This window comes from Lolium rigidum, chromosome 1, assembly GCF_022539505.1.
Source record: "Lolium rigidum isolate FL_2022 chromosome 1, APGP_CSIRO_Lrig_0.1, whole genome shotgun sequence".
Taxonomy (NCBI): Eukaryota; Viridiplantae; Streptophyta; class Magnoliopsida; order Poales; family Poaceae; genus Lolium; species Lolium rigidum.
Genome location: NC_061508.1, coordinates 240,600,443 through 240,618,712, shown reverse-complemented (window position 1 = coordinate 240,618,712; position 18,270 = coordinate 240,600,443). Strand labels below are relative to the sequence as shown.

At 43.4% G+C, this 18,270-nt stretch overlaps 2 protein-coding genes and 1 pseudogene across 4 annotated transcripts; all 3 read left to right on the top strand.

The window, feature by feature from the left end:
* The first annotated feature begins 3,773 nt into the window (after positions 1–3,773).
* Positions 3,774–7,438, top strand: LOC124656687 (probable LRR receptor-like serine/threonine-protein kinase At3g47570). Its single transcript, XM_047195393.1, has 2 exons — positions 3,774–6,801; positions 7,050–7,438. The coding sequence occupies exons 1-2, from the start codon at positions 3,774–3,776 to the stop codon at positions 7,436–7,438; spliced, it is 3,417 nt and encodes a 1,138-aa protein (XP_047051349.1).
* A 1,100-nt stretch (positions 7,439–8,538) lies between these two features.
* On the top strand, positions 8,539–12,593 carry LOC124691839 (protein phosphatase 1 regulatory inhibitor subunit PPP1R8 homolog). 3 transcript variants are annotated; one of them, XM_047225131.1, is made up of 4 exons: positions 8,539–9,048; positions 9,437–10,358; positions 11,949–12,104; positions 12,433–12,593. In XM_047225131.1, exons 1-2 carry the CDS (start codon positions 8,618–8,620, stop codon positions 10,236–10,238), a joined length of 1,233 nt encoding a protein of 410 aa, XP_047081087.1. In that variant the 5' UTR covers positions 8,539–8,617; the 3' UTR covers positions 10,239–10,358; positions 11,949–12,104; positions 12,433–12,593. The 3 variants fall into 3 exon arrangements, with proteins under 3 accessions (XP_047081087.1, XP_047081073.1, XP_047081080.1); XM_047225117.1 differs by lacking the exon at positions 11,949–12,104; XM_047225124.1 differs by having other exon boundaries at positions 11,949–12,593.
* Positions 12,594–14,389: 1,796 nt separating this feature from the next.
* Positions 14,390–17,998, top strand: LOC124683391 (annotated as a pseudogene).
* The last annotated feature ends 272 nt before the right edge of the window (positions 17,999–18,270 follow it).

Genomic DNA, 18,270 nt, shown 5'->3' with positions numbered 1-18,270 from the left:
AATACCCACTATCTGGACAAGTACATTATAGTATGAAAAAAAATGTAAAAATTATATGATAACTGTGTATCACTTGGGTGGTAACTATTAACTAATAGCATGATAGTTTCAGTACAATAACCTGGCAGCTGGGAATGATTTTTTTTTTCCGTTAAAACATATTAAGGTTGAATTTTGTTTTAAATTTCTCGCCTAGATGACTGTAACGGTGAACACAAATCGTCAATTGAATTGAGGGTTTAAGAGAAAATTTATTTTGAATTTTGGATGTTAGAAAGATTACTTTCATGCATAAAGGCGTTAGTTCCACCGTTCAAGGCTAACTCCCATTATTTCACGCACGTTCTCCTTGATAGATCTTATTAATCATTTTGTACTCTAGCTATAGCTAATTAAGGCCCTAGGGAAGCTAGCATGAAGTACAAAAAAAAAACAATTCATGGTGTTCTATTTATAAGGTGCCGATAAGATTCAAAATGGTGTGCTGACAACTACACCATGCATCCGCAACTAAGTGTACTTTTAGATTTTGTTCTGAGTCAAATTTATTAAAATTTGATCAACTTTATAGAAAAAAGTAGCATCATTTATGATATGAAATTAGTATAGCTAAATCCGTCTTGAAATATTATTTCATAATAGACCAATTTGCCATCATATATGTTGTTTCTCTTTTCTATATATTTAATCAAATATGAAAAAGTTTGACTTACCACAAAACATAGAAGTACACTGGAGGAACTAGTCTAACAAGTCTAAGGAAGATAATAAAACAAGAGTATATTTACATTTGTATTTGTACGTACTTTCATGTAACATGATTGCAGTTTATATGAATATAGCGTAGAAAAAATCGAGAGACCATGCTAAATCAAAACACGGCTTTAAAAATTAACAACAAAAATTCAATTGCTTAGCTGGTAATGCAAACTAGGATTTGGATGGCGGATAGTCTACAACGGAAGGGATGACTAAATTGTGAAATTACCAATTTGCAACCAAGAGCAAGAATCGGCGGCCCACCTAGTTTGGAAGGACATCCTTGCTTTGTGTGGTATTCACAACATGGCTTCAGAGATTTGGGTAAATAAAACATTCGTCAACGATTGGTGGACCAAACTTGTGCTTCAAAGGAGAAAGGAGATGAAGGCACGTTATGATCTTCTCTTGGAAATATGGAAAGAGCGAAATGCAAGAGTTTTCCGCCAAACATCTTCTACCACAAACATGGTCATCACTACAATCAAAGATGAAGCGAAATTTTGGTGCTTAGCCAGGGCAAAAAATTAAGCAGTATAATTCCAGGAGAGTAGGCTGCCATTGAAGTGCTAGGGCTTGGAACAAGCGGCTCCTGAGAGCCCTAACCCTAAAACCTAAAAGTTCCCCTTGAGCTCCCCCGTCAGGTCGCTACCGGCGGTGGCCGCGCCCGGCTGTCGAAGCCGGCGGGTGGGGTGGACGCGCCCTGACGGGTTCCCTTCGAACGGGGGGAGACGTCTTCCGGGCGGCGCGGGTGGTGGTGTGCGATGGCGGCGGGGCGTCCTTTGAGTTTCGTCGTCTCGGTGGGCTGTGGTGTCGAGCCAGTGGCTGGCGCCCTGGCCGGCGGTCATGGGCAGAGGCCTGGACTGCGCTTGTCCGCCTCGGTGAACCTCCATCTGCGAACTATTGTTGTCGGCGGTGCATGGAGCACCAAAAGCTGATGTGAGCGGTGAGCTCGGATGCTACCAACATAGGATGGTCCTGCTGCGAGCAGTAGAAGGCTGTTCACTCCGGCGGTTCTTCCAGACCATTACGGCTGTACTACGAGCGAAGAAACCAAGGTGCTACCAAAGCAGACAGGTTCTACGAGCAGGGGACGGCGATGCTGCAGGGAAAGACTGCCAATGCTACTATTTTTCTACAATTGTTAAGCCTTTTTGCTACAGTACTGCCTCAGTTAGGGATTATAAGCCCCCCTAGAAATTTGAGCCCGACTTTGACCATAAAATTAACCAATAAATATAATTATTTGTCACAAAAAATATATTGATGGAAACCTCTTTCAAATATGAATGCAATGCTATACTTTATGTAACATAAAATTTATATTTAATACGTTAAATTCTTCCTACAATAACAAACTACCATAATGCTACAATAATATAAATTTTGTGCTACAATTGTTTTGCTGTTTTCTACTTTAGTACAAAAATATTTGTTGGGAGGGGTTCTCCAGCGAAGTACGGTGCTCCGGTTATAACTCTAGTGAGGTCTCTGATGAGTCTCCGGCAACATCCGTGTCCGACAATCTTTTTTCCTTTTTATTTTTACTCAAACCGTTTTTTTATTGCTTCAATGGAGTAAAAGTGGGGTTTAAGTCAAAACTGGACATGATTTAAGTAAAGGCCCAGAGTGGTTTGTTCCAAGGACCCAGGGGTTGGGAAGTTTTGATCCCAGGCCGGGTTCTGAGCTCTAGCATAGACATGCATGATACAGCAAGAATAAGAATACATCTATTGCATCAGCGGGAGGGCTGTACAGTTTTGGGGTTTCTGGCTTTTCTTTCAGTTTTGTAGTTTACTCTTTTGGTTTCTTCTTTCTTGATGTTTGTTTTCCAATACTAAACGGCATGCATTTGGGCATGTCTTTCAAGAGAAGCACATCCACTGTAATGAACTAACTAAACTAGTGGTAAACAATAAAGAACACTGAGAATCTGAGGAAGAAAGATGTACTCACGGCTGCCAGTGGCAGGGCCACCATCCTGATTGGATTTGTTTTGAGCGGCAGGATCACTGGGAGGGCTAGGTGCAGGGTTGGCTTGCGCAGCAGCACCACTGGGAAGTCCAGGGTCAGGTGTGCTTTGAGCAGCAGGAGAGGCAGAGCCAACTGGTGGCGTCGTTGCCATTGTCGTCGATCCCGAAGCTCCTCCTTTTCAGAGTTTGTGTGGTTTAGCCTGAGAGGAACGACGAGCAAACACCAGGCTCCAAGCTTGTGTATATATCATGTGCATCGTCCCATGGAGGGCGGGCGCTGGGCAGCCATCCATTTAGTCAAAGTCAGCTAATCCAAGTGGTTAGATGGGCAAACCAACCATACTACCATCTTGGTACCTTCCTGGATTATCAATTTGGCATGTGCGACAAACATCCGTTCTTACACTGATCGGTGACGCCACTGACTCATATAAACATGTGTTTTCAAGTTTAAGATATTCTGATAAAGTTCCCCACGATCAAAGTAGTGAAGAAGGGAAATTTAAATTGGTTTCTCCACGCCCCAACTGTTACTAACACAGTTGACATCGCCATTTTAAGGGTGTTCGGTTAGGCTTACTTTTGAATTTTGTCTTATGAGCCACAAAATCACCTAAATTCTTTTGGGTTTGGTATCTGTTATTGGTAAACAGATAAGTTATGCCTGGGAGTTGTTCACCATCCCTTGTCCTGTTGTTGTCCAGGAGTTCATCATATTTGGGTTACTGCGTAGCCACTTTATTCGGTTCTACTTCGAGTTCGACTAATCAATTCCGGCGGCTTGAGAAAGATTTCAAGGGAGGGCTTATATAAAATAATTTTCTGACTCGTGATTGGCGAACACATGCCATGAAAACTACTCAAGTATTCAAGCTGCCAGTGCTGACCAATTAATTAGTTAATTACCAACTTGCCAACTTGCTACCATCTCGACTAGAGACTCAGAAGTACCTACCCCACCCCACGTACAGAAACCATGTCTTGTTCTCAAATCCAAATCAATCAGGCAAAAACAATCAGATGAAACAATTTTGATCCCACATGAAGTCATCTTTCTCTCCATTGCTTCTTCTGCTGATCCTTTTGGTGGCCTTCTTCCCCTACACGCGCTCCCTCGATGCCACAGCACCATCTTCAAACAGCTCCGAATCCGACCGGCAGACGCTTCTCTGCCTCAAGTCTCACCTCGCAAGCAACCTCGCCACCACAGCGTTGGCAACATGGCGAGACGACTCCCAGAGCTTCTGTCAATGGCGTGGAGTGACGTGCAGGACCATGCAAGGCACAGCGTCTCGCGTTGTCGCGCTAGACCTCGCTTCACTGAACCTGACCGGTCAGATACCTCCTTGCATCGGCAACCTCAGTGTCTTGACAAGGATACACATGCCAGACAACAAGATCAGCGGCAACATTCCTCCAGAGATAGGCCAGCTGGCACAACTCAGGTACCTCAACCTCAGCATCAACTCAATTGGTGGCGTGATCCCCGATGCGCTGTCAATGTGCTCCCTCCTCGAGAACATCGGCCTGTCGAGCAACCTCCTAGAAGGTGGGATCCCTTCAGCTCTTGGTCAATGTTTATCCCTGGAGCAGCTTTTTCTTAGTGACAACTTGCTTCAGGGGCACATCCCACCTGGGCTTGCCTTGCTTCAGAACCTTTCTGTCTTATCATTTTATAGTAACAAGCTTTCAGGCACCATTCCCCAGTTCCTAGGAGGTAGCTCACGTCTTACCAAGCTTGATCTAGACAACAACACTCTCACCGGAGAAATTCCGCGCTTCCTAGCGAATTCCTCCTCGCTTTCTTACCTTAACCTTGCAGCAAACAGGCTCAGCGGAGAGATCCCTCCTGCACTATTCAATAGCTCATTGCTTCACACCTTAGATCTCTCTTACAATGGATTTTACGGGTCAATCCCACAATTCTCTCATGCATCCTTGCCTTTGAATTATCTTAGACTGACTAGCAATAACCTTTCAGGGATCATACCTAGCTCACTAGGGAATTTTTCTTCCCTATCTTTCCTATTGCTTGCTCTAAACAACTTGCAAGAGACCATTCCAGAGAGCTTAGGTAGCCTTGTAGGTTTGCAAGAATTAGACCTGACATATAACAATTTGTCGGGCACAGTTCCTCCAGCTATTTATGCAATCCCATCCCTCACTTACCTTGGACTTGGAGCCAATCATCTAGTTGGGAGAATTCCAGCCAACATTGGTTATACACTCCCCAGAATACAGACGTTGGTACTGCAACGTAACCAGTTTGATGGCCCAGTGCCTCCTTCTTTGGCCAATGCCTCGAACCTTCAATACCTTGGCCTTCGTAGCAATATGTTCAGTGGTGTCATTCCTTTCCTGGGGTCTTTGACAAATCTGGTCACACTGGATCTGGGCGAGAATCTGCTTGAAGCTGGTGATTGGACTTTCTTGTCCTCGTTAACAAGTTGCACACAGTTGCAGATATTATACTTGCATAGCAATAATCTTCAAGGAGAGTTGCCTACTTCCATTGCCAAACTTCCAAAAGGCTTACAATGGTTGCTTCTGAATGATAACCAAATAACTGGTTTTATACCTCCAGATATAGGAAATCTCACCAGTCTCACTCTTATTCATATGGAGAGAAATTTCCTCTCAGGGCCTATTCCTGCTACACTTGGAAATATTCAGACTTTGTTTGTCCTGAATTTAGCAGAAAACAATTTTTCTGGAGAAGTCCCACAGTCAATTGGAAACCTTGGCAATCTAAGTGAACTTTATTTGGAAAAAAATATATTAAGTGGGTTGATACCTGCCAGTTTAGCAGGATGCAGAAGCTTGACTAGACTGAACCTTTCTTGTAATAGCTTTCACGGAAGCATCCCTCCTAAACTGTTTTCAGTTTCCTCACTTTCCGAAGGCTTGGATTTGTCATATAACCAGCTAATAGGAACAATACCATCAGAAATTAGCAGCTTAAATAATCTTGAACTCCTTAATCTTTCCAACAACCAGCTATCTGCAAAAATTCCTGCCAGTCTTGGCCAGTGCCTTAACTTGCAGTCACTTCGCTTGGATGCAAATTACCTTGAAGGAAGCATTCCTGCCTCTTTGATGAACTTACGAGGCATTGTTGAGATGGATCTCTCGCAGAACAACTTGTCTGGAGAAATTCCAAGCTTCTTTGAGTCATTCAGCTCTCTGCAACTTCTGAATCTGTCCTTCAACAACCTTCAAGGGACAGTACCTGCAACTGGTGTGTTTGGCAATTCAAGTGTAGTGTTCATCCAAGGAAACAAAAATCTATGCGCAGATTCTGAGATACAACAACTACAACCTTGCATTACATCAACATCCAAAAGAAAAAGGACTTCATATGTTGTCATGGTGCTGGTTCCGCTTGTTGTTGTTGTTCTAGTCTTGCTCATATGTGCCATAGCAATTATACAAAGGAAGAAGCAAGCACCTAAACATCCAATTAACCAGTCTTCAGAGAGGTGGAAGAGATTTTCATATCACGATCTGTACAAGGCAACAGGGGGCTTCTCTTCTGTTAACTTGGTTGGTGTGGGAGGGTCTGGATCCGTCTATAGAGGTACATTTGTGGCCGAACCACGCATAGCTGCAGTCAAGGTATTCAGGCTTGATCAAGATGGAGCATCAAAAAGTTTCATTGCTGAGTGTGAGGCTTTGAGGAACACACGCCATCGAAATCTCATAAGGGTGATAAGCCTATGTTCTACGTCTGATCCATCAGGGAATGAATTCAAAGCTCTTGTTCTTGAGCACATGTCGAACGGTAGCCTAGAAAGCTGGCTCCATCCAGAATTGGAAAAACATGGCTCAAAAAGGTCACTCAGTCTTGGGCTAAGGATAACAATTGCGACAGACATAGCTGCTGCCTTGGACTATCTCCATAACCGATGCACACCTCCTTTGATCCATTGTGATCTCAAGCCAAGCAATGTCCTTTTGGACAATGACATGTGTGCTCGTGTTGGTGACTTTGGATTAGCACAGTTTCTTTACGACCATCCATCCGAAAGCTTGAGAGGGGCAAGAGGATCAATTGGATACATTGCACCAGGTAAACACACATTTCATTCTTATAACGTCAATATATTTAAATGAAGTTGTACTTTCTTGACAAATCTGTTTACCTTTATACAAAAGCTTATAATGTATTGTGAGAACCAGCCTTATGTAAACCTAAGTTTTAAGTATTAAATATAACATGGTTCGAGAAAACATAAAGGATCATTTAAAAAATAATAGTACTTACAGTTGATTAAGAAACTGAAATGATTTTACAGAACAAATTTGCAAATTTTGCAGAGTATGGCATGGGCAGCAAAATGTCAATTGAGGGCGATGTATACAGCTATGGAATCCTTCTGTTAGAAATGCTGACGGGAAAGAGGCCAACAGATGAGATGTTTAAGGATGGACATGGCCTCCACAAGTTTGTGGAACTATCATTTCCTCACAAGAATGGCGATATTTTGGAGGCCAATCTCGTTCAGCAATACCAGGACGAACAAACAAGTAGTAAAATTACAGGCGATTGGACACATGTAATGGTCGGCATGCAAAACTGTGCAAAGCGACTGACAGAACTTGGTCTAAAATGCTCCACGGATTCACCAAAAAGCCGACCAACTATGCAAGAAGTTTATACTGAAGTTATGTCAATCAAAGAAACATTTTTGGCACTATGTGATTGAGCAATTGGCTGAACAAAAAATCATCAAAATTTTCATTCTCAAGAGCATTCATCACTTGTACTCCAATTTGTATGGTCATGATGCTTGTGGGACGTGTTGCTTTCAGTTAAATAAAAATATTGCATAGGAAGAAACAGATAGAGAAGGTTAACCTATTTCATAGTTCAAACTTAACTCTTCTGAAATACTGGGTTCAAAGCAACTCTTACCTGAAAAGGAAACATTTTCCGCTGTAGTCTTATTTTTGTTCAATTGCTTTCTTCCTTTGTTTCCTCATATAAGTTACTGCTGACCCTCACAGTATTTTCTTTTTTCCTTTGCAATTTTGCAAAGGTAACTTCACAGCATTTGCGTGGAGAAGTTTACCCAGTAATAGTAGACTGGAATACTAGAATCCTACATTTAACAAAAGAATCCTCAAATATAAAGCATTCTACAGATATCTGGATTGTGCTTGCGACACAACTCTAAATGCAAACCCCTGTTTGTACTCTGTGAGAAAACTAATGCGACATAATTTCGGGAAATTCCAATATTTTTCTCTAGTGGTCATGCGATTATATAGGTGGATATGATAATCAGAAGAAACGAAACTGGAACATCGATCGTAAAGCAACCCCTCTCTCTCTCTCTCTTCCCCAACGGATTTCACAGGAGCGGAGAAGATATGACCTGTGTTCTCTCCATGACGCAGGTGCAGGCTAAGCGTGTCTCTTCCCCAATCTGTCGGCTTGAACCCTAGCCGCAGACGGCGGTAGCGCTCTCCTCAGCGCCGCGCCGCCGCGGGAGGAAACTTCTTCGGGGCAAGATGTTCAGAGCGAATGGGAAGACGACGATGGGCAACGGACAAACGGCCTAGCACACAGCATGGGCTCTTTTTTAGGGTCGGCCCATATAGGAGAGCGCAAAAACAATCCAGAACTGGGCCTCGGCCCACAAAATATTCCCCACTGCCTAATCGCCTCGATTCCTCCGCACGCCCGCAATCCCCTGCTCCCGTCCCGCGACCACCGGAGCCAGCCGCCGCCGCCGACGCCGCCAGGGCCAAAGCCTGGAAATTAGGCGCCACCGCCGCTCGCCGTCCTGCTCAGCGGCTGCGGATCTCCCTCCCGCGGCCCCGCCACTGTCCTTTCTTCCCCGATTCCCCCCAAGTCGCCGATTGGTGTGAGCTTAGGGGAGATGTACCGCGGCGGGCTAGACCGCTTCAAGAAGGCGGAGGCCCTGGAGCCCTTCTCAGTGCAGCAGTCCCGTTCCGGCGCAAAGAGCGCGCAAGTGCAGCCGGCTCCGTTGGTGCCGCCGCAGAGTTCACGTCCTGGTCCTAGCCATGCTCCACCGAGTGCGGGCTCGAGCATGGCCGGGCAGGAGACCGGACCTGCCGGGACGCAGCTGGGTGGCGGGCAGTCGACGTGGCAGCCGCCGGACTGGGCGATCGAGCCGCGCCCTGGGGTTTACTATCTTGAGGTGTTGAAGGATGGGGATGTCATTGATAGGATCAACCTCGACAAGAAGAGGCATATCTTTGGGAGGCAGGTGCCTGCTTGCGAGTTTGTGCTGGACCATCAGTCTGTCTCGCGCCAGCATGCTGCCGTCGTTCCGCACAAGAATGGAAGGTTAGAGACTCTGATGTTTCATGCATTTGTGTTCTGTCGGACGAGCTTATGTTTTTATGTGTAATTACAGGTCTTCTTAGCTAGTATTAGCAACCTGAATGTCAAGTGTGGTAGCAAATGGATTTGTTCTTATCTCAATAGACAATGGCTTGTGCCTGTAACAGAATTTATATGCTATATTGAATTTCAATGCTCCTGCATCTTTTGTCAAATATGATAACCAACCTTGTTAGAAAGGACAAAACCATTTATCTTTGATGTTGATATCTTCTTACATTAAAATGGCAGTCTTAATAGCTAATGTTCATGATTTCCGCTTGTTTTCTGTTATCTACATTGTGTCGTAGGTGCATGACTAACAGCCATTCCATGCTTTGTTTTCTTTCAGCGTCTATGTTATCGATTTGGGATCTGTTCATGGTACATTTGTTGCAAATGAGAGACTAACTAAAGACAACCCTGTGGAGCTTGAAGTTGGACAGTCACTTCGCTTTGCTGCATCAACCAGAGCATATATTCTACGAAAGAACACAGCTGCTTTTACCCCCACGCGCAGTCTCCCGTCAGATGTGAGCTTGCCGTCTCCTCCAGACCCCAATGATGAAGACGCTGTTGTGGCATACAATACAATACTTAACCGCTATGGCATTAGTAAATCAGATATGCCATTGAGGAAAAGAAGTTCTTCAGGAGATACTTCTGGTGCAAATGATGGCAACCAGGCAGTTGGCAGACCGTTGAAGAAAAGCAAAAAGCGAAGAGTGTCATTTAGAGATCAGGCTGGCGGAGAGCTTATTCAGGTGGTTGGGATTTCTGATGGTGCGGATGTTGAAACTGAACCTGGCCCAGTAGGCGTAAAGGAAGGCAGTCTTGTTGGGAAGTATGAATCTCTTGTACAGGTTACTGTCATACCAAAAGGGAAGGAGCCAACTTTACCAAATGATAGTGCCTCTCAGAGTGGAGTAACATCTAAGCTACAGCAGGTTCTTGACAAAGTTAAAAGCACAACCAGAGGGGGTATGTATGATGACCTGTATGGTGATTCTGTTCCAGCAAAATTGGGCTCATCATGGGCATATAAATCAGATAACCAGTCAGTGCAAATCAAAGCTGTTGATGAAAAGAAGTCGAGCCAGAATTTGGGTAAAATTTCAGCTGATGATAGTGATGATGACTTGTTTGGACACTAGCGATTGTCCCATTTCCAATAAGTAGCAAATTTGTATTACTCACAAACGCATGGCAGCAGATGTGTTGGTCGGTTGGGTATTTTGGTTGTTCTACATGATTGTATCCTGCTGGAAATCAAGGTATGCTCTTTTGCCTAATGTTAAATGTTAGGGCATTCTTTCTTATTGTTGGTGAGTCCTACCTTGTTTCACCATTTCTTAACTCTTTCTTGTGTGGTGATTTTTAACAAGGTTCAAAAAAGCGCTAGGCGTTAATTCATTGTTTTGCCTCTGCCTAGCACCTAAGCTCACACATCGCACGATTAAGCTCTACGTGCGTTTAATCGCACGCCTAGAAGCGCCCTTTTTAAGCATGATGTTTGACCATTAAATCATTTACCCTGCCCAGGTTTCTTATAGTTTCTTAGCTTGCTTGTGCAATATGATGTACTTTTTTGAGATAAAAAATATGGTTTTAACTCTTATTGGACCTCTAATGATTTAAATGATTAACAGTTAATATGAAAGCTATAGCTTTGCTTTGTAGCCTGAATTGTTGCTGTATTCATGTTCATCTGGTCAACTAGATACATAATATTATTGTGTACATTCTACTAGGAGAATGTAAGGAGTCATTGTCTTCCTTCTTATAAGCAAGTAAAAAATAAATAAAGAAATCACCCACTGTAGTTCCTCTTCAAGCCCTCTTCTGGATGGTAGTTAACCATCATGATCTTGTCATCCTTGTGGGAACTATGTTCAAACTGCATAAGGTTCGTAGCTTTTCCCTTTTTAAGCCTAACAATTAAGATACCCATGTGTTCCTATTGAACAACATTATATGTGAAAACATCTACTGTAGAAGCGTAGCGTGATACCATGTTTGTTTTCCCCCTCTTACGACAAAACTAATATAAATAAACCTACATATCCTGGTACAGGTGTAAATAGATCTGAGAAAAGTTAAATGAACATGGTCAGAACACGTATCTTCTCTTATGAAAAAATAGCACATTATTTGCACTCTAGGCAGGAATCGCTGGTCTCCAAGGGATACATGCCTTGAGGGCTTCCTGTTAAGTGGCAGAATAAATGTATGTTTACTGTATAGAAATGTTGGAGGTTTAGCTTGAAAAGAATAATAATGGGATTTAAATCATTCATAGTTTGCGTTCTATAACATGATATTGGGACGAGTGCCTCAATTCAAACATTGTAATCAAGCTTGGGGGCTTCTTCAGTTTTCGTGGTCACAAAACAGCAAAAGGAGAGTGTGAACACTAATCCAGCTCTTCAAAATGAGTGCACCCATAATGGGAGAGAAAATCATCGGATCATGACAATTACGTAGTTAGTTACATTACGTGCAAATGGAAGGAATTAAGTAAGATACAGTTCCCTCTTTTAAGATGATATTTCGTGTAAAATAGTGCTCCATCTCTTCCTTGATATGGAGCCTGAAGAATTGACATGTTTGCCCCTCCCTGTGCGTTTCCTCAAATTATTGAATTTCTGATATCCTTGCAATCAAGGAGAGGATCGATATAATCATTATTTATAGAAGGATGTCCTAAAGCGCTGGAGCGGTAAGATGTTGAGGGGTGCTCTATTGCCTAAGCGTCCTAAGGCAAACGCCTTAAAAAAACCACGATTTACCAGTTGTTTGTAAACATGATATAGGCCAGTATGTTTTCCCAAACCTTAGGATGCTAATTAACATAATAATTCTAGATGGTAATCAATAGGGAGCTCGAGGAATATGGTTGTTACTGCTGGATTCAAAGTGGAAACAGCTATTCTGGCCCCCTAACTGCTTGTGTGATACTGGTTTCTACAATGTGTCTATTTGCTTCTGTGCTCCTTGTTGGCAGGTCGATTCTGGTGGAAGTAAGTATCCTCTTGCACTTTGGATTAAAATGGCTGCTTGTGTCATGAACAAACATCTTCTTGTCACTTCCTATATTATTTTAGGGATGAGTATGTGAGAGCATTTTCTGCATCTTTGTTGACCATATTATGCACCATTGCTAGACTCCCTACCGCTTGGAGGGACATTAGGCGTACGTTACGCATAGCCTAGACAACAAAATTTTGTAACTTCCATAAAACAAAATTCTATTTCTCACTGACTTCAATATTTTTCCGGAAGTTCTCAAGATTTTTTCACAGTTCAAACATTTTGGCACATCTCTAAACCATGTTTTCTTCTCTCCAGGGAATCACATGCAGACAAGCTTGTTCTTGCAAGCACCACATACTCATCTTTTTGTAACAGGACAATGGACGGAAAAGAATTCCAGATCAGCCGAATCATGTAAAACTCATTAAAAATATGTTCGCAACATATTGTGTGTTTGGTTTCCATGTTTGCTGGTAGCTTTGTCTTGGTACCTGCCCTCTCATACTCGTTTTTTGAAACTTCACTGCATTTTGGAGAGTAAGGTCCGCCACTTGTGCATTTTTTGTTGCTTTGCGGGGGTTGAAATTCCAATTCCATTGCAATACAGGTCATGGAAAATTAAGTGAGATGTATCTGCAGCTAGATTTGTGCTAATTATGATGCATGTATGGGGTAAATATGGGTTCAGTGACTTCAGTCTGAAGATTTGCATATCAGTTGTTTTTATCCTGATTGTATTACATTGCTAATTACTGTACTAGCCTTGAAAAAAGAGAAGAGACTAAACTTATCTCATTGTACAAACCCGCCGTCGCATCCTTGCTTGGTCTCCGTCAACCAGGCCCAATTTCACTCGACCACTAGCACTGTTGTTGCTGCATCCTAGCTCAGCAAGATCTGGTGTTTTGGGATGAATTTGATTTTTTTTCCCCAACTGTGTATGACTCTTTGCGTTGGTTCATGGATTGTGCCTGGGAGCTGGAGTAGTTTCAGAGGATTTGGAGGATGATGCTCTCTTTGGGGGTTGTACTTAGTGTCGTTTCAGGTTAGCTGTTAGGAGCAAAGCAATGCAGGAATTCCCAGGTTTCAGCGGCCTGGGACTGTCATAATCAACAGAAGCTCAATGCTATCCCAGTTTTCCTCCACTGATTGCACCGTTTTCGTCGGTGTAATTAGTCTAGGCCATGCAGGAGGAAAATCAGATAACTGCCCTCAAATATTCAGGTTGAGTTAAGCTTACTTGATGCTCACACGTCCCAATTCAGACCAGCAGTTGCTAACAAAATTCATGAATGGGCTGACTTGCTAACAGTTACTTTTCCTATTACAGGATGTATTATTGGACTAACTCGACGATACCGCAGACGAGCAGATTAGACCATTTTGTTATTCTAGTACTTTTTATGTTCTGGGTCTTCTGTCAGTCGACTAAACTACTACTCCTACTCTCAAGAAAAAATAGAGAAGGCTTCAAGTTAGGTGAAACCATTAAGGAATTAGCGTACTCAGGCGTCATTGCTGATCGTTGCGACTTGCTTGCCTATACCTCTTCCTGATTCTCTCTGCTAGTGTGATCAACTTAATCATACTCACAACTTGCATCTCACGCCAACGATTCAAGTTTTTGGTTAGGTAATGACTGATTCAGTTTGACTAGTTAATTAACTTCCCCTTGTTGGTTCCATAGACATAACTGTGTTCTCATTCCCATCGGCACAAGTTTCTCCGGAGCACGACCCATATCATTTTTTTGTATCACCCCCTGATCTCTCGCCCCTAGCTTGTTATGGTAATACATGATGCCTCGCCCACCGCTAAGGAATTAGCGTACTAAGGCGTCAGTGCTGATGGTTGAGACTGCTTACCTATATCTCTTACTGATTCCATCTAATCAATGTTAGTACCTTTTAGGAGATAGGGTGGGGATAATTGGCTAGTGTCATCAACTTAATAATACTCACAACTTGCATATCACGCAAACGATTCAACATCAGGTTCTTAGCCTCGCAGGTTAGGGTAACGACTGATTCAGTTTGACTACTTAATTAACTCTCCCTTGGTTTACAGACAGAACTCTCTTGTCATTCCCATCAGCACAAGTTGCTCCAGAGCACGGCCTAACTTCCATATCCATCTTCAAGGTTATTTTTGTATCTCTCTCTGATCTCTCGCCCCAAGCTTGTTATGGTTCAAAAAATGATTGCATCCATACCAGTCTCCTAATTTTTTCTAGCCTCCCTAATTTGTTGTTTCTCATGTTAATAATCGAAGAATGGCAATGGTTCTAGATGCCTTAGCCTCCAACGTGCTCAGCATGTTAACGCAGATGGCGAAAGAGGAGGTTGGCCTGCTGCTTGGAGTCTCCGGTGAGATCGATAGGCTGAGCGTCCAGCTTCATGACCTCAAGAACTTCCTGGCCGATGCCGAGAGAAGGCGCATCACCGACAAGAGCGTGCAGGGGTGGGTGACAGAGCTCAAGGGCACCATGTACGAGGCAGCCGATATCCTTGACCTCTGCCAGCTCAAGGCCATGGAGCAGAGTCCACTAGCATCACACATGGGGTGCTTCAACAAATTACTCTCCTGCCTGAGCAGTCCCCTCTTCAACTATGACATCGGCAGCCGCATCAAGGTGCTGAACCAGAGGCTTGACAGCATTAAGGAGCGGAGTGCTGCCTTCAGCTTCATCAACCTCAGCTCCTACGATGACCGTGGTAGCAAAGTACATGCCTCTCGGGCTGCCTTTGCCGGCCGGGAGACGTCAGGGCTGGTCGACCGGTCAGGTGTCGTAGGGGAGAAAATCGAACAAGACACAAGAAAGCTGGTGGAGATGATGTTGACAGGAATCCAGGGGGCGACCAGCCGTGCAGACAACCGAGTCATGGTTTTTGCTATTCTGGGTGTTGGTGGGATTGGCAAGACCACCCTCGCCCAAAAGGTTTTCAATGACGAGGCCATCCAAAGTGAATTCGACAAGACAATATGGGTTAGCGTGAATCAAGACTTCAACGAGGCTGAGCTACTGAGGAGAGCCATCATCGAAGCTGGGGGCGACCATCAACATGCTGGAAATGCAAAAGCGACGCTTCAACGAGTCCTCAAGGATACCTTGATAGGGATGAAGATCTTGCTAGTGATGGATGATGTTTGGAACCACATAGCATGGGAGGATGTGCTCAAAACACCGCTTGTTAATGGGGCCGCTCCAGGTAGCCGAGTTCTGTGCCGCTAGAGATGAAAGAGTCGCTAGAGGGATGAGATCTGTGCCGCCCTACCACCACATCGACAAATTAGACGACGATGATGCTTGGTCCTTGCTCAAGAAACAGGTCTATATAAATTAACACTAGTAACCCTTTTCTAAAAGAAGACTTCATCAATTTGCTTCCTTTGCACCCTTAACCTTAATAGTGTCATATTTATTCAATTCACTACTCCATTTAATCAACAAAAATAGACACGTACCCATTATTAATTATCAGTTATGTGGGCTTCTGCAGGTTGTCTTAAATGAGATAGATGAGTCTGAGATTGCTACACTGAAAGATATAGGAGTGGTAATTATATCAAAATGTGATGGTTTGCCACTTGCAGTCAAAGTGATGGGAGGACTCTTGCGCCAAAAAGAGATAAATCACAGTGATTGGGGGAAGGTCTTGCATGATTCTGCATGGTCGGTTGTCGGTATGCCTGAAGAGCTGAACTATGTTGTATATGTAAGCTATGAAGATTTGTCTCCTTGCTTGAAGCAATGCTTTCTGCACTACTCCCTTCTCCCCAAAAACATAATGTTTGGTATGGATATAATTGTTGGGATGTGGATCAGCGAAGGATTTGTCAATGGAAGCTTATCAGATGACCTAGAAGAATTTGGGAGACAATACTATGAAGAGTTAATCTTGCGAAACCTCATAGAGCCGCACAAGACTACTGGTCAATATAATTGCATCATGCATGATATTGTTCGCTCATTTGGTCAGTATCTGTCACGAGATGAAGCAAGAATAGCTCATACTGGAGAAACTTCAACTATTAGTGAACTTAATTCCCAAAAGGTTTTCCGGCTATCTATAGAAACCGGCGGATCAGAATCAGGTAGACGGAAGTGGAGTATGTTACAAGAACAGAAACATCTGAGGACGCTAATATCAATTGGTCAATTCAAGATCAGACCCGATGATTCATTGATTTCTTTTCCAAGTCTACGCACTTTGCACATTCAATCTGCAAAAGTTGCTGCATTAGTTGATTATTTATATCAACTCAAGCACTTGAGGTTTTTGTCAATGCGACAATGTGACATATCTAGGCTACCAGATAACATTGGAAAAATGAAATTTTTGCAGCTCATTGATGTTAGAAGCTGTAGAAATTTGACAAAGCTTCCTGATAGCATTGTAAAACTAGAGCATCTGAGGTATATTAACATGAATGAAACAAGTAAAGATGCCACCATACCTCGAGGGTTTGGTGGCCTAACAAATATGAGGATACTGTATGGGTTTCCAGCCCACATGGATGGTGAGTGGTGTAGTTTGGAAGAGTTGGGTCCTCTTTGTGAGCTTAGGAAGCTTGGACTAAATAGTTTGGAGAATGTATACGATCCCTCATCCGCAACAATGGCAAGGCTCTGTGAGAAGGTACATCTTACTGACCTGATCCTACGTTGCAGCAGTAGAAGGACAGACGATGGGTTGGTCAAAGACGAAGAAGAGCAAAGGAAAATTGTAGAATTGTTTGATAAGTTGTGCCCTCCCCAGTCCCCCCTGCTTAGATTTCCTGGAAATTGTGGGATATATTGGCCGATGGCTTCCAACCTGGATGATGTCCACATCTGCGGTGGCCCTCAAGAGCTTGAAAACTCTGTGGATGACTAATCTGGCTTCTTGCACCCAACTACCTGATGGCTTATGCGAGCTCCCATATTTACAAAACATTCATATCCGCAACGCTCCCGCTATCAAGTGTGTTGGTCCTGACTTCATGCAACTCTACCATCACGGTAGCCATCATCCTTCCAAGACAATGGCTGCATTTCCCAGATTGAACAGGCTGGTCTTAGAAGGAATGGTGGAATGGGAGGAGTGGAAGTGGGAGGAGCAAGTGAAAGCCATGCCCGTTTTAGAGGAGCTTGAGCTCAAGGGCTGCAAACTGAGACATGTTCCTCCAGGTCTTTCATTCCAGGCAAGGGCTTTGAGAAAACTATCTACGAAAAACATCCAACACCTCAGTTCACTTGAGAACTTTGCTTCCGTTGTCGATCTTGAAGTCTCCCAAAACCCTGACCTGGAAAGAATCAGTAATTTCCCTATATTACAGAAGCTTTCCATCATCATGTGCCCAAAGATGAAGGTACTGGAGGGTGTGCCTTTACTCCAAACCCTTGTGCTAAAGGACTATGTCGCCGAAGCACTCCCGGAATACATGAGAGATGTCAATCCAAGGCAACTGAATCTGGACTGCAGTTTAGCGCTGCTCAGTTCCATCAGCATGGGGCAATCTGGCCCCGAGTGGGCAAAGTTCAGCCATGTTGACCGTATAAAGGCATATGCGCAGGAGGGAGACAACGAAAGGAATTGGTATGTGTTGTACACGAGAGAACCCTACAGCTTGGAGACGAACATTCTTCTACAACTGCAGGTAAACTAACATAGTAATCTTTTTCGATTACTCTCCTTGTTCAGCTTTTTTTTTTACATTCTCACGTGTGTATAGGACTTTTAGCTAGGATATTTCTTATCTTCTCATTTCCCTTGAATATGTTATTTCAGAGTACGAAGAGGAACATGGCATACAAATAAGAACAGAGGCAGGAGAAATAATTCTAGGTGGTCCTCCATCCCACGCTTGCAGAAACTTGAAGCATGAAGTTTATCGTCACTTGTTGCTTTAGTGCCATCTACATTACGAGTTGTTAGCCAGCCATTTGTATATTGTATTTTCCTCGGTAGTTAGGGATTTTCTGCATATTGCACACCTATACATGTACTATATATTGTGACCTTTGGCCCCCGTGAAATACAAATTGATTATTCCTAACATGGTATCAGAAGCTAATTTTTTTTTACATGTCGCAACTGGCGTTGTTTTCCGCTGCACCGCCACCACCAATCTTGGTTGGCTGCTTTAGGAGAGGCTTGATCTTCTCCGCTG

Bases quoted from the DNA above. Each gene is read 5' to 3' on its own strand.
- LOC124691839 (XM_047225117.1), top strand. From the start codon at position 8,618: ATGTACCGCGGCGGGCTAGACCGCTTCAAGAAGGCGGAGGCCCTGGAG. The intron at 9,049-9,436 runs GTTAGAGACTCT...GTTTTCTTTCAG, and splicing joins GTTCCGCACAAGAATGGAAG to CGTCTATGTTATCGATTTGG.
- LOC124656687 (XM_047195393.1), top strand. From the start codon at position 3,774: ATGAAGTCATCTTTCTCTCCATTGCTTCTTCTGCTGATCCTTTTGGTG. The intron at 6,802-7,049 runs GTAAACACACAT...CAAATTTTGCAG, and splicing joins AATTGGATACATTGCACCAG to AGTATGGCATGGGCAGCAAA.